At 46.2% G+C, this 14,875-nt stretch overlaps 1 protein-coding gene across 1 annotated transcript; it reads left to right on the forward strand.

Annotated features, from left to right (window-relative positions):
* Positions 1 to 2,073: 2,073 nt before the first annotated feature.
* Positions 2,074 to 14,644, forward strand: STC1 (stanniocalcin 1). Its single transcript, XM_045774084.2, has 4 exons — positions 2,074 to 2,406; positions 4,377 to 4,519; positions 5,196 to 5,407; positions 11,476 to 14,644. Exons 1-4 carry the CDS (start codon positions 2,289 to 2,291, stop codon positions 11,744 to 11,746), a joined length of 744 nt encoding a protein of 247 aa, XP_045630040.1. The 5' UTR covers positions 2,074 to 2,288; the 3' UTR covers positions 11,747 to 14,644.
* Positions 14,645 to 14,875: the final 231 nt, after the last annotated feature.

The following is a 14,875-nucleotide window of genomic DNA, read 5'->3' on the forward strand; positions in this document are numbered from 1 at the left end:
AACTATTATATTGCATTGCCATCCGTCTACCTCTCCTGCTTAAACCAAAAAAGACACTCTCTGAGCTTCCCAGATACGAACTTCTCAAAAAATGAAATAGTCATAGCTTTTTCCTAAATTCTTACCAAGCAATTACAGCAGTTCACATCTTTCCCACACTGACCCTTCCTTGAAGCCCCTTCCATGAAGCCTTCCCCACATCTCTACCCAGTGTCGACCAGGCTTTTCTCTTACCATGCAAGGTCCTGACATCCCAACCCTTCACGAAACATGACTGACGCTGACCACATTTCCAACTTGACTACAAGCTCAACAACAAGAATCCTTACTTTTCCTTCTCTGTTACCCTTCCCCGCTCAGCCCCCAGCACCCAGCCTAGAAGGTACTTGAGAAATGCCAATACCGTCAGTTAATCTAAATTGAAATGTACTTATTATTTAATGAAAATATGAAAATTCCCTTCCTTGCCTTTAGATAGTCCCTTTATCCTTTATTTCCTCCACCCTTTTTCTAGCAAACCTCATGCTTCCCAAACAATCCTTCTGTGTAAGCGGGGCGGGGCTAGAATCACTCAGCACGCCCACTCCCCTCACACATACAGAGCTGAGTCTTCGTTTGTGGTTAGTAGAGTTGGCATTATTTCTTCAACCTTTGAAGATTTTAGGATATAAACTGAAACCACTGGCTCTGTTTCTTTGCAAGATCATCTTGCTCCTGTCTCTATGACTCTCCAATGGCCCTTTGTCATTTATGTCCTAAAATTTTGTAAAGGTTTTCTTGCTTAATCCCTTCACTTCACCCCAGCCTTTAATGCAATGCCCACTTTTTTTTTTTTTTTTTTTACCCCAGTAAGTCCTCTCCTGGATCATCAACCTCCTTCACAAGCTGGGGACTTGCTTCAGTGTTGCCAACTTAGAAGGAAATATGAGCTTCCACACTAGGCATGATTTCTGATGCCACTGTAATTTCCCCCATTAAGTCTAGAGCTTATCAGTCTTCTCTCCTTCACATTCTGGTCTTTTCCTACTCCTTCTTCCCTGTCCTGCCTGCCCCCATGTCCCCTCCCCGCCCCCAAGAAATGAACTGGTTTACCTAGCAGGTTTAGTCTTGCTTTGGCCAGCTTATTGTTTCAACGTGATTATGAAGTCCCCGGGCTTGAAAACACAGTTTGTTAATTTCCAGGTATTCCCGATGTCTCCCTGTTGGGTATGGAGGTGTGCATGTGTGTACCTAGGATAACTAACACTCCTGGAGTTTGCAATCTTGCCGGTGACTAAAAAGATGGACTCGAGGTTAATTTGTGTTACTGGAGAATCACAGTTTTAGAGATGTAATTAATGGTAGCCTCCAATGTGGGTATTTCACAGATTTGAAAACAGAGACAGAACAAGGTCAAAGGACTTGACCACAGTCATACAGGGAGTCAATACAGGAATTGGGGCCACAGCTCAGAGCTGTCCTACCCCAGTCCATCAGGGCCCTTCCACTCACATATGTCCCTCCTCAGGGGCTTGTATATGTGAATGAGAACTTCGGATGCAAGCAGAGTGTGTCACAGACCCATATGTATGTACCAACGAGATGGGGACAGCGCCGTGCACGTAGCTTACAACATAGACAGTGTGCTGGTAAAATTGGACCAAAACTGCTATAAAGAGGTTAAATTAGAATCCAAAGAGACCACATTCCCCACCCTGCTGAAGCTGCCCCTCTCCCCTGCCAGTAGCTCATTAAAAAAAAAAAAAAAAGGATGGATTTCCAAAAGCATCTTGAGATTTCCATATGATTTTCCCTTAGTTCAATCAATACACAGTCATCCCTTAATTCCGTGAAAATAGCTTTTCACACATCTATGCACACACTGTCACACACACGTAAAACACTGGCAGCAGGTACTTTTAATTTGCTGGAAAATATTTCTAAGAAGTCAAACAGCTCCAGCCCAATGAGCGTGCCCTCCGATTGGCTAGCCAGGCCAGTTGAGGGACCTGATTGGTCCCTGATCCTAAGGACCGATAAGAACGGCTATAAAATCCCTGGGTGCAGCTCTTGGGCCCCCAGTTTGCAAAAGCAGAGGTGCAAGAAGCAGCCACTGCAGCCGCAGCAGCAACAGCAGCAGCACAAGCTCAGCAGGAGCAGCATCAGCAGCAACAGAAAATCCTCATCAAATCCTCACCTAGGCTTTCAGTGTATCCAGATCCACATCTTCACTCAAGCCGGGAGAGGGAAAGAGGAAAGGGGGGGAGGAAAAAAAAAAACCCAACAACTTAGCGGAAACTTCTCAGAGAATGCTCCAAAACTCAGCAGTGCTTCTGGTGCTGGTGATCAGTGCTTCTGCAACCCATGAGGCGGAGCAGAATGATTCTGTGAGCCCCAGGAAATCCCGGGTGGCAGCTCAGAACTCAGGTAAGCGGCAAACCCAGGACCGGTTTCTCCCCCAAGAGCTGTCCTCATTTGCCTCTCGCTTTTGCAACTGTGTCTGTGACGGCTGATCTTGATAATAAATGTGCTTCATGCCTGATGGCAATAAACTGCCAGCGTAATCCAATAGCCTTAGGAAGTGGAGCTCCTTTGTTTAATAAATTGCATGCAACTAAGGAAGAAGCTGGGCGCTCTGCTGAGGGTATTTCATTGCATAAGCCTAGCCTGATTGCCTGAAGTCTGGCACGTCCCCTCTGGGGGGAGGGGGGGAAAGGGGGCGGGGGAGAGGCTTGAATGTTGGCATGCTTCAAAGCACTCTCTATACTTTCCAGAAGCTGAAGCCGATCTTAAGGTGAGACACGGTGTGTCCGATGTTGCCCCCCTTCCTTCACCCTTAAGACCCCATAACTGGACCTCCCTGCCCCTTCAGCGAGCACACAGAAAGCTCCCTCTGCAGACAGATTTACGGAACCTTAGCCCTCAAGTCTGACAAATCCCAGGCAGATGCAGAGAAAACCCTACACATCCCACCCCTGACACTGCTCCTTCTCTTCCTCCCGGCTTCCTGGCGCTTCCTTCAGCTGCCCGTGCAGCCCGGGGCCAGAGGGTCCCTCAAAAAAGAGTATTTGTGAAACGTAGCAGCAGTTCCTTCAAGGGGAAGGTCTCACTCTGGTTCTGACTCCCGGAGCAGTTAACTGTGTATTATCTTGGCCCCTAGAGGACACGAGTCCTTAGGAAGCCGGTCCTAACACCTCTGGCTTTTGACTTCGCTTGTCCAGCTTGCTCCTCTAACATTGCTGCCCCTACTCCCCCAACTGTCAGCAAAGATGGGATCGCAGGTGTCCAAATGCTGCAGACAGCCCTCCCTTCTGAGGAGCACAGGTCCCTGCCTAGAGGAGGGCTTTGCTTCACTTCCTTTTGTACTTAGTTGCTATAGAAATGCAGTGATTCACAATTCGAGCTTGCCTAAAACAATAGCAACCCTAATGCATATTAAAACTGCTTAAAGCAAAGTTATAATTTGAACCCGTGGAAATATATAATTAGGGAAATGACTTGTAACATCCCAGAGGCTGCGGGTGGTGGGAGGGGGAGGGGAAGACTAACCGAACCATGCTTTTGATCTCAGAGGAGAATCCTATGGTATGAAGGCTGCAGATCATTTCTTGCCGAGCTGCTTGCCAGAACACCCCCCTGCTGTAGGAGAGAAATTACTTTTATGGGAGATCTTATCCAGAATGTAGAAAGCCTCATGCAAGTTCTTTGCGGTTTTTCTTCCAGTCTTGCACAAGGGGTGCCTTGGCCTTGTTATTCCACACCTGTGTTTCTCTTTTAAAAAAGAAATGGCTTTTAATATGAGAGAGATTATGCATACCTCTAAGCACTGTCCTATGGTGGGGGTTGGGATGAAACATGAATGGACCAGATCCCTTTCTGCCAATAGGAAGGTAAGTTAAAAGCCCTAAATCGGAAGGGTCTCCAGATGAACTCCTGGCAAATTCTTCTCTGCCATTTAGACCAAAATTCCATTCTTATTACTCTGGAGTGCATTTTCAGAAGCCAAATGGACTCCCTGGCCCTTCCACTTCCTAAACCTGACCACCAGCCATTGCCTCCTGCCCTCCTGTGCTTTCGGGCTCCAAGTGATGCCCTTTGAGGCTGCAGAGCTGCTTCAAGGACTGTGCATTCCTCAGGCTCTGGCTTTACTTCTCCAGCCCCCCAAATTGTACGTAATGGTGAGACCAAGAGGGAAACTCATGCCCTCCCTCTCCTTCCATGTGCTCTTGCTCGTATAAGCCAACGGATCTGCCTGCCCCACCTTTCCACTCCTACCAGCCCCACTGCAGACGCCTAAGATAAGTTCTTCTGAGCCCTTGTCCTTGAATCCTGCCACCTTGACCCCTCTGAATCCCTGTCACCGTTTGACCCCGATTGGGTGGATTTGTCTCTTTCAGCTGAAGTGGTTCGCTGCCTCAACAGTGCTCTGCAGGTTGGCTGTGGGGCTTTTGCATGCCTGGAAAACTCCACCTGTGACACAGATGGGATGTACGACATCTGTAAATCCTTCTTGTACAGCGCTGCTAAATTTGACACTCAGGTAATCAGACCTTGACCCATGCCTCCCACGGGCTGCTCGTCTTTAACACCGTGTTAGACTATTGTTCTTAGGAGCCAGTCTTGTAGGGAAGCTGCTCTGCTTCTCGGCCTCCTCAGCCTAAATTCTCAGCTCCGGCGTGTGCACGCACACGCATGCGCGCGCACACGCAATTTTGGCCAGAAAGTCGGTTCTGTACAAGACACTCCCCACCCACTCTCATGCACAAATGTACCACGATGACAGAGGCTGTCTTGTAAGGGAGGGGTGACGAGCAGAAAATCTTTGCCTCTTCGAGAGGAAATAAAAATGTTCTTCTAACAAAGAAGTTCTCCTCACTGTATGACTTAGCATACGAGCTTGTGAGTTACCAAAGTCCCAATCCCAAGAAGACAAAGCCTTTTCACGGCTATTTTTAAGCTGCAGGGTGGTGGATTATGGATCAGCTCTTTTTCCCCCTGTCTCATTATTTCTGTGGAGCTCCATTCTGAAGGTAGGCAAAGAGAGGGGGGACATTTGTTTATCCTGGTGTGGCGGCGTACAATTTTCTCACTGTGAGGACATGCAGATGGCCATGAGAGAGCGCCAAGGCAAGCCCCCTTAAGTTCCACATGTTGTATGCCCTGTGCCCTCTGCTCAGCTCGAGCTAAAGCTTCTCCTCCTACCCCTTGCCTGGCAGGGAAAAGCATTTGTCAAAGAGAGCTTAAAGTGCATCGCCAATGGGGTCACCTCCAAGGTCTTCCTTGCCATTCGGAGGTGCTCCACTTTCCAGAGAATGATTGCTGAGGTGCAAGAGGAGTGCTACAGCAAACTGAACGTGTGCAGCGTGGCCAAGCGGAACCCCGAAGCCATCACTGAGGTCGTCCAGCTCCCCAATCACTTCTCCAACAGGTACAGAATGAGTCCGCTTTTTTGCAATGGGGCAGGGGGAGGGGGGAGGCAGGGCGTTGGCAGAGCCAGACACAGAAGGGGGTTAATTGCCACAGTCATGATCTTATTTTAGCTTGCAGCCTTCCCAGCTTTTGCAGGAAAAAATATGTTTGTGATTGGTTGTGACAGCTTAAGCAGCCTGGATTTTTTTTTTTCTCACTGTTATAGGAAAAGTCTTTCCATGCAGCTAATAGAAAGCTTCATCTGCAGCATCCCTGGCTGCATTTTCATTGTCAGTTTCTCACCATAAGCATGAAGGGATCTGGGAAGTTTATGGAAACAAGCTTGTGAGACCTCAAATTTGGCTGAAATTATGGCTATGCACGGTACAACTAGCCATTATTAAAAGCCTGGTCAAATGTCATAATGCAGACTTTTAAATCTGCATGTGTTCTGAGCCGGTCCCAAGCCCAAGCAGGTATTTCAGTAGATGGCCCAGAGTAAGCCCTGTCACTTCACTGGGACTCGGATTTCCTTCATGAAAAGCGAAGCCGCTGGGCTAGATGATTCCCATGTTCCCTCCCAGGCCTATGTTATTTCTTTCTCTAGTCCAAGATTTCCTGGAATGGTGTTCTGGTGACTGCTCAGTCACATTCTCATCTCAGTATTCTCACATGATCCGAAGCCACTGAACTAGTCACATCTGAGCACTGGCCTTTCTGTGCCGCTGGCTCACTGCCTTCCCCAGCCAGGAGAGGGCTGCCATCCTCATTCCACGGCCTCCAAGGTTTCCCAGCAAGACCTGGGCTTCCCCAGCTGTAATGAAGTTAAGAGAGGTGTTCATGGGGCTGGCGTGGAGGTATGACAGGGACAGTGAGGGCCGGACAAGTTCAGCCTATTGTGATGCCCCGTAAGAGAAAACTTGACTCCCAGTCCCGAAGCGCTAGACTTGACTCTCCAGGCAAATCTGCACAGACTGACAAAGATCAGTCCTGTTGCATGTTACCAGGACCACCGGAGAGCTGACACAGACTTTCCGGATTAATGTCCTAGCCAGGTGCTGCCACCCTTCTTCCAACAGTGGCAACAGCCTCTCCTCCTGGGGCTGACCAGTGATTGAGTCAGGCACATATGTGCAACTGGAAGACAGGAAAAGCAGTTCTTCCTTAGGGAAATGCTAAGGCCCCTGACATTACAACTTCGTAAAATTTCGGTTTCACACTTACCTACACATTAAGTGCTCTTCAGAACCTCACGTCAATTTATAAATTTGTTGGTTCAGTACTTGGAAATGACGAATGGGTCCTAACTGATTTTCTCAGAACAAGAAAATCAAATCTAGCATTTATCTCAAATGGCCTATCTCTTTATATTGACCTTGGTCTTAAAATTCTTTTAAGAAGAATCTGGTTACATCTGAAGAGGAAACAAAAAACAAAAAAAACCCAACCCTGGCTAATTGTTGGAGACTCCCTTCACCATCAGGAAAAGAAAAAAAAAAAAAGAATTCTTACTAGACAGGGGCTAGGGACAAAGTGTATATTTGTGTGGCAACTGGGGGGCAGGGGTATGCTGGTAACACCATTGTTATAAGTCTAGATCTTCAAAGATCCTGTGACAATTCGTGACTTATACCACAGCATATAACCAACTTGGAGGCAGTATGAACCTCTCTATTTCAACTGAGGTCATATCTTACATTATGGAAGGAAAATCTTATAGAAAGGATGATATTGATTCTAGACTGGTGATCCTAAACATCTAAGAAGAGACTAGTAATAGGAGTTTTTTTATCCAGGCCACTATTCCTTTCAAGGGGTCTCCTTTTTACCACCTTTAGCAAATGGTCACAAGCAGTCTTGTTATCTACCTTTTCCATCACAGGGAAATCACACTTATTAGGAAAGTGGGGAAAAGTGGCCATGCCTTGAAGACCAGAATCTTCCATACAGCTCTCTCTTCAATTATTTCACTTCAGCTGGCTAATATTATTCCTGCTCAGAACTGTAGAGATTTCCGGTTCCCTGCTGAGCTTGATTTGCTCTATTTAGGCTCCTCCACTCTCCTGAAACATCCTGCTTTCCCAGCCTCTGCCCCAACACAGATACACACTAAGTTGTGCCAGTTGGCACAGAATTGTGAAGGGAAGTAGTTACAGGTTCATTCCACCTTCCTGTGACTTATCTAGCATGAGATTCGGGCCTGGGAGAATCCAAAAGCCTGTGACTGGACCAGGAGCCAGAACAGGGATGTTTTCCATGAGAGAAATGCTCTCAGAAGAGAAAGGAGAGCTGGATGTCCCCCACTTGGCTGAATTTACTAACTGCTTTCTCCACCATGAGGGAGAGCAGGCAAAACTGATCAGGCAAGCTGAGCAGTGTGAGGCTGGGGCAGAAATCAGACCAATCCAGATCCAGAGTGGGAAAACTGACGAAGCTTCCAGCTCTCTAGGGCATGGATAGGGAACAGGAAACAGAAGAATAATATTGATCAAGGGAAACAAAGGACTATTTATAAACCCTCACACAGAACGTTCCTAGGCAGTATGCGTGTATTTGGGTAAGCATGGCCGAAACAGTAGCTATGGAGAATATCTGATCTTATTCTTTACCAAGAAAAAAAACATCTGTGATGGGATTTTCAAAGTGGGAAAAAGAAACATGCTTTAAAAGGTCCTTCCAAGCTGGGCGATCAGAACACTTAGCCCACCAAGTCCCTACAGCATATCCCGCCATCCCCTATAAAGGTGAAGAAAGGAATCTCCTTAACTAGTTCTAAGTCTTCCTGCGGAAGATGGTCCTGAAGCCGACCTGCACCGTCTTTGTTAAATTAAGACGGAATATATACATCAAATCCCTAGAAACACAGAATGTCTTGGCTGGAGATGATCACAGAGGTTATCTAGACTAAATGCCTCATTTTGCTGATTTAGAGAACAGAAAGGGACCCGCTAAAGGTCACCCAGCTAGTGAATGACAGAGCTGGGCCTAGAACACATGTGGCCTTGAGCCAAGGCATGCAAAAATGGCAACCAGTAGAACCTGTAGGAAATATCCACAATCCAAGCAGAATAAAAGTACAGAAAACAGAGAGTACCAAGGAGAACTGAATAAATGTGCCCGTGGTAATCAACGACTACATTAGTGCACATTCTCTTTTCAAAGAGAAGGCAATCTTACCAACAGCTATAATAACATAAACAGTTGGTACAAGGTGGTGCTCGATAAATATGTGACAATGGCCAACTCAACTTTTGCTGGAGATGCAATCTCTTAAATAATCTCACTTGGGGACTTCTAGATAGGAAAGTTCTCTCTCATTAATCCATACAATCCTGGAGGTCAGCGCCCTTCCTGTGTATTCCAGCCCTTAATGGAGAGGCACAGGATTAAACTGTCGTTCACTCTGGCAAATGATGCTGACATCAAGGCAGCCGGATAGGCTGACAGGTTTCCCAGACTTGGAGGAGCTGCTAATGGAACCATGGACATCTTCTATTCCAACATGCACTCTTAGCCTGCCCTTGTTGGGTTCACAAAGCTCCATGAGAGAAGCTAAGGGTAGATGTCGGGAGAATCACTAAGGGTGGTCAGGTTGGCAAGGCCGTCATTGGAAAAAAACCAAGAACAGGTGTCCTATCTGGGCAAGCAGAGAAAGCAACAGGAAAGATAGAAGTCCTCGGAGAGGGAGAGTAGGCGCTTTGACAAAGCGGGGCCCAAGGGACACATGTGGCCTTAAAGAGGCAAGGCTTAGTTTCCTAACTGGTGTTAGACTTCATCATCCAGGCAAGAGCTTTCAATGTTGGGCTAAGGAAAGACCATCTTCTGCAGTTCATCTGGGGGGAGGGGAGAGGCAATATGTTGTGGACAGTTCTTTCTAGAAGTGGAAGGGTTAACTTCTAAGTTATAAAGTCCTGGTTGGGGGTCATGAGGGTGAGAGATCAGAAACCTTATTCTGTAAGATCTAATCACCCTGTAAAACAGACGCAGAGATCAAGGGGACCCATGTCCTCGCCGAGCCCAAGAGTAAAGAGGTGCCTGGGGAGCTATGTGGGTGTGTAGATATCTGAAGCTGTTGGTACAAAGTAGTTTATTCTCAGTTTTTCCAAAACCATTTTTCTCCCCTTTCCCCATCCGAGATCTGCTTTGACTCATGTGCTTTATAATTCCAAAGGGTTGGAAAATGTGTTTCTGTGCCAGAGAATCCCAATTTTAACAACAGCTGGCTATAATGCTCCCTCATGGGAGGGGTAGAGCCAGGACTGTGTCCGAGACCCAGACAACGGCACTTCGCTTGCGGCCCCCAGCTCCATTCTGCTCACTCACAGGAGGGTGACCGCTCTGGTTCATTACCCGTGTTCCACTCTGTTTACCGTACATCCTTGAAAGGACCTCTCTGGGGGGTTAAGTTATTCTGGAAGGATGTTTGATCCTGTGCTCTGTGAGGTGAGTTAAAAATAAACAGGTTTCTTTTCATGGCAGATCTTGTGGCCCCAGCGACCCACAGGCTTCTCTGGGGAAAGAGTCTCTCCACATAAATACTGTAGGTCACTGTCATCGGGAGAGTCTCTTATTAGTGAACACAGAGCTAATGGGTTTTGACAAGTGCCACCTCAAAACGGAGCAGACACATCCCAACTCCAATTGGAAAATTACGTGAACTGCGTCCCAGATGAACGGGACCAGTAATTCATATGCTGTCAGTACCAGACAGTCTGTGTCTGAGCCATAACACCTAGCTGCAGCGTGCAGTATGCCTAAAGAACTTGCACCCCAGATGAAGGTGGTTTATGCCAAACGCAAGGTTTTTTGGTAAGACTTAACCACACCTACCTCTAATTTCTCTTCCCGGAATCCTGACTGGAGAGAATTATTATTTCTCAAACTCCCCATTTCCTCCGTGGCCACAAAATAAATCACCAAATGGACAGTGAGCAGGCAACAGAGCCCTAGGAAGCTGGCGCATGAACCAAGTGTCCGTAAAATGCTCAAAAAAGGGAGAGGCCAGCAAAAGCTAGAGCAGTGGGGGAAGACTTTCGAATTGCTGAAGCAGAAGCCATCAGGGACCCCTAGTCCTTCCATTTCAGAGTCCTCATTGCCTGCCATCTGGCCTTCTGACTACAGTGTCCCTTGGAAGGAAGACTCGAGAATGGGATCAGTCAGTGGCTGTTAGCAAAGCTAGCTGAGTGTACAGTAGGGAAGTTAAATCGAGTAGAAAAATGCACAAGACACTGAAGGCAGCGGCCTCCTTTAAAAATAGCAGTTCAGGGGCACCTGGGTGGCTCAGTTGTTAAGCGTCTGCCTTCGGCTCAGGGCGTGATCCCAGGATCCTGGGATCGAGCCCCACATCAGGCTCCCTGCTCTGCTGGGAGCCTGCTTCTTCCTCTCCCACTCCCCCTGCTTGTGTTCCCTCTCTCACTGGCTCTCTTTCTCTCTGTCAAATAAATAAATAAAATCTTAAAAAAATAAAAATAAAAAAAATAGCAGTTCAGTCCAAAACCCTCATGTGCCCATACCCCTGCGCACACACCACCGAGCAAAACGCAGCACACAGACGCATCAAAATACCTACAAATGCATGTGAGTGACGGTTCATCTAACAGTCTCACCAGGGCTGGGCTCACGTCTTTATATAGATGACTAAGTCCCGTTTCTACCACTAACGCTTCATATGACCTTAGACAAGTCACTGCAGCTCTCCCACCTTCGTTTCTTCTCTATAAAATGAGATGAGAGATATAGCCACTGAATGATCTCTGTGATCCCCTCCAGCTATACCATTGTGTGTTTCTAAAACCGTCAAACATTGATGGCCACCGATGCTTCACAGAGTGTGACCTAAGCCTCCTGAGCATTAAACGCGAAGACAAGAGCTGTCTTACGTCGGGTGGCAAACTAGGAAGCACACGCACTCAAACTAAGAAGATACTGCATAGAAGTTAGAGGCGAAGGCCATCTTCAGCTGATGAACTTTCTGGATTTGCATGGTTGGGCCATTTGGGAAGGATGTTGGCTGCAGCCCGGATGAAAGACCAGGTCTTACCTTGCCCTCTGACTGACCGATGCATGTGCTCTCTTTCCCCAATGCAGATACTATAACAGGCTTGTTCGAAGCCTCCTGGAATGTGACGAAGACACAGTCAGCACCATCAGAGACAGCCTGATGGAGAAAATTGGGCCCAACATGGCCAGCCTCTTTCACATCCTGCAGACGGATCACTGTGCCCAAACACACCAGCGAGCTGACTTCAACCGGAGGCGCACCAGCGAGCCACAGAAGCTGAAAGTCCTCCTCCGGAACCTCCGAGGTGAGGTGGCCTCTCCCTCTCACATCAAACGCACCTCCCATGAGAGCGCATAAGCAGGGAGAGGTATTCACAGCCTCGCCAGACGAGCATCATTCTAAAGGTGTTCATACACCGACTTTGAGTGTACTGTGCCTGGTTTGATTTTTTTTTTTTTTTAAGTAGTTCCTATTTTCTATTCCCCTTCCAGAAAATTGCATGAAACGAGGCTTCTGTAATCAATATCCCAACATTCTGCGATGGCAGCATTCCCACAGACAGAATATGTGTGATCTTTCTGCCTCTTGGCAGGAGAAAGTACCCTCTTTTATCACGTTCCTTCCCCAGGTCCCCTCGAACTCCTCTCAAACACAAAGCATTCGCGTCAGGCCCAATCATTGTCATTGGAAGCTGTGGAGCCCTTTTAGGATGGTTGCCCCAGTAGAGTTAGCTGATGAGAAGCGACTTAATTTAAATGCATGTCTTAAATGCCCATAAAGGTGTTAAATGGAATTCGTGTGATGAATCTGTGCTGGCCATGGACGAATATGAATGTCATGTTTGAATTCTTGATCTCTCATGAGCTAGTGTCTTACGGTCTTGACCCTCCAGTGTGTAATTTCCTTTCCAACACATTTACCAAATTGCTCAAGCCTGGCTCTTCAACCGGAGTTTGAGCCTGCATCTTCTTGCATCTAATGAAAAACAAAAAGCTAACATCTTTATGTACTGTAACTGCTCAGAGCTTTAAAAGTATCTTTAACAATTGTCTTAAAACCAGAGAATCTTAAGGTCTAACTGTGGAATATAAATAGCTGAAAACTAATGTACTGTACATAAATTCCAGAGGACTCTGCTTAAACGAAGCAGTATATAAGAACTTTATTGCATATAGATTTAGTTTTGTAACTTAGCTTTATTTTTCTTTTCCTGGGAATGGAATAACTATCTCACTTCCAGATATCCACATAAATGCTCCTTGTGGCCTTTTTTATAACTAAGGGGGTAGAAGTAGTTTTATTCAACATCAAAACTTAAGATGGGCCTGTACGAGATAGGAAAAACCAACAGGTTTGTCTGAAGGACCCCAGGTAAAATGTTAATCTCCCAGCCCACCTCAACCCAGAGGCTACTCTTGACTTCGATCTCTCCTGAAACGGCTCTGTCACATCCAACTGGGAATTACAGGAACCCAAAAGAGCATCCCTTTGGGCTTGGACCACTCACAGTGTGATAAGGCCTACTCTCATCTTGGGAAGTGGCAGTTCCTGACTCGCCACCTTTCATCGGTGAACCGATGATGGCGTGGGAGACTTTCCCTTCAATCAGTCAGGAACAAGTCAGTCAGCCTTTGGGTCTTCAGTTCCGGGGACTTGGGGCTGAGGGGGTATAAAGAACCCTGGGCTGTCCAGCCTTAATAGACTCCTCTTACATTTTTGTCCTGTAGCACGCTGCCTGCCAAAGTAGTCCTGGCAGCTGGGCCATCTCTGTAGGATCGCAAAAAAAAACCAAAAAAAAACAAAAAAAAAAAACAAAAAAAAAAAACAAAAAAAAGAAAAAAAAAACAAAAAACAAAAAAAAAAGAAAAAAAAAGAAAGAAAGAGGGAAACAGAGCTGGTGGTTTGATTATTTCTGCCGTGATGTTTACAAGATGGCAACCACCAAAGCCAAATGATTAACCTATCTATGAACAACAGTAGTTTCTCAGGGTCACTGTCCTTGAACCCAACAGTCCCTTAAGAGCGTCACTGCCCACCAAAGGTCATGTCGAGGGGAGGAGGAGAGAGGAGGGGTAGGACTGTAGGGGCCACTCCAAACTCGCTTAGGTAGAAACTATTGGTGCTTGACTCTCACTAGGTTAAACTCAAGATTTGACCAAACCGAGTGATAGGGATCCTGGTGGGAGGAGGGAGGGCACATCTCCAGAAAAAATGAAAAGCAATACAACTTTACCATAAAGCCTTTAAAAGCAGTAACGTGCTGCTCAAGGACCAAGAGCAATCGCAGCAGACCCAGGAGCAGCAGCACACGCGCTGCTGCCTTTGTTCCCACACAGCCTCTAAGCGTGCTGACATCAGATTGTTAAGAGCATTTTTATACTCAGAACTGTCCCATCCCCAGGTCCCCAAACATATGGACACTGCCTTAGCCTCTTGGAAATCAGGTAGACTATACGCTAAGTTGACTCTCCACCCCCACTTCCCTCCCCGGCCCCCCACCCCCAGGCAAGGCTGACTTCTCTGAACCAGAAAAGCTATTCAAGTTTGTGCGTCGTGTCCATTTCGCAAACCCACGAAGCCAGGACCCCAATGCGACAAGTAGTTCACGAGTATTCCTAGCAAAATTCTCTCTTTCTTCAGTCCAGTAGATTCTCTTTTTTTGCTGTGACCTTTTCAAACCGTGGTACCCCCCTTTTCTCCCCACAATGATACTTCGATATGTATCTATAATACATATATCTACACATACGGAAAGAAGCAGTTCTCACGATGTTGCTAGTTTTTTGCTTCTCTTTGCCCCATCCCATCCCACTCCCTCCAACTCCCCTTTAAACTTCCAAAGCTTCGTCTCGTGTTTGCTGCACAGAGTGATTCGGGGGCTGATCTAGACCAGTTTGCATGATTCTTCTATTGTGATTTGGTTGCACTTTAGACATTTTTGTGCCATTATATTTGCATTATGTATTTATAATTTAAATGATATTTAGGTTTTTGGCTGAGTACTGGAATAAACAGTGAGCATATCTGGTATATGTCATTATTTATTGTTAAATTACATTTTTAAGCTCCATGTGCATATAAAGGTTATGAAACATATCATGGTAATGACAGATGCAAGTTATTTTATTTGCTTATTTTTATAATTAAAGATGCCATAGCATAATATGAAGCCTTTGGTGAATTCCTTCTAAGATAAAAAATAATAATAATAATAAAAATAAAGTGTTACATTTTATTGGTTTTTTTTCTCCCCAATGTCTTTCATTGTTATTCTTTGAAAACTTCTTGAATGAGACTTTCTGAACATGAACTGAACAGCTGATTAGTTTCTTTACAGTCACAGATTAAGTGCCAATATGCAAACGAATGTAGTTTAAACCAACACTTTCCAAATTTCCTTTCAAGACCATTCGGCGCTGCCATTACCCTCATAGTAAAATCGCAACCCAAACTCCTCACAAACTTAGAAGAAGCTGTATGGTCGGG

This window comes from Ursus americanus, chromosome 13 (assembly GCF_024610735.1).
Source record: "Ursus americanus isolate L20-20 chromosome 13, mUrsAme1.1.p, whole genome shotgun sequence".
In the NCBI taxonomy this organism is placed as follows: Eukaryota; Metazoa; Chordata; class Mammalia; order Carnivora; family Ursidae; genus Ursus; species Ursus americanus.

What these genes read in the sequence shown, in the direction of transcription:
- STC1 (XM_045774084.2), top strand. Translation starts at nt 2,289, where the DNA reads ATGCTCCAAAACTCAGCAGTGCTTCTGGTGCTGGTGATCAGTGCTTCT. An exon ending in GGTGGCAGCTCAGAACTCAG is followed by an intron (nt 2,407 to 4,376) that starts GTAAGCGGCAAA and finishes TGTCTCTTTCAG; the next exon opens with CTGAAGTGGTTCGCTGCCTC. An exon ending in CCCAATCACTTCTCCAACAG is followed by an intron (nt 5,408 to 11,475) that starts GTACAGAATGAG and finishes TCCCCAATGCAG; the next exon opens with ATACTATAACAGGCTTGTTC.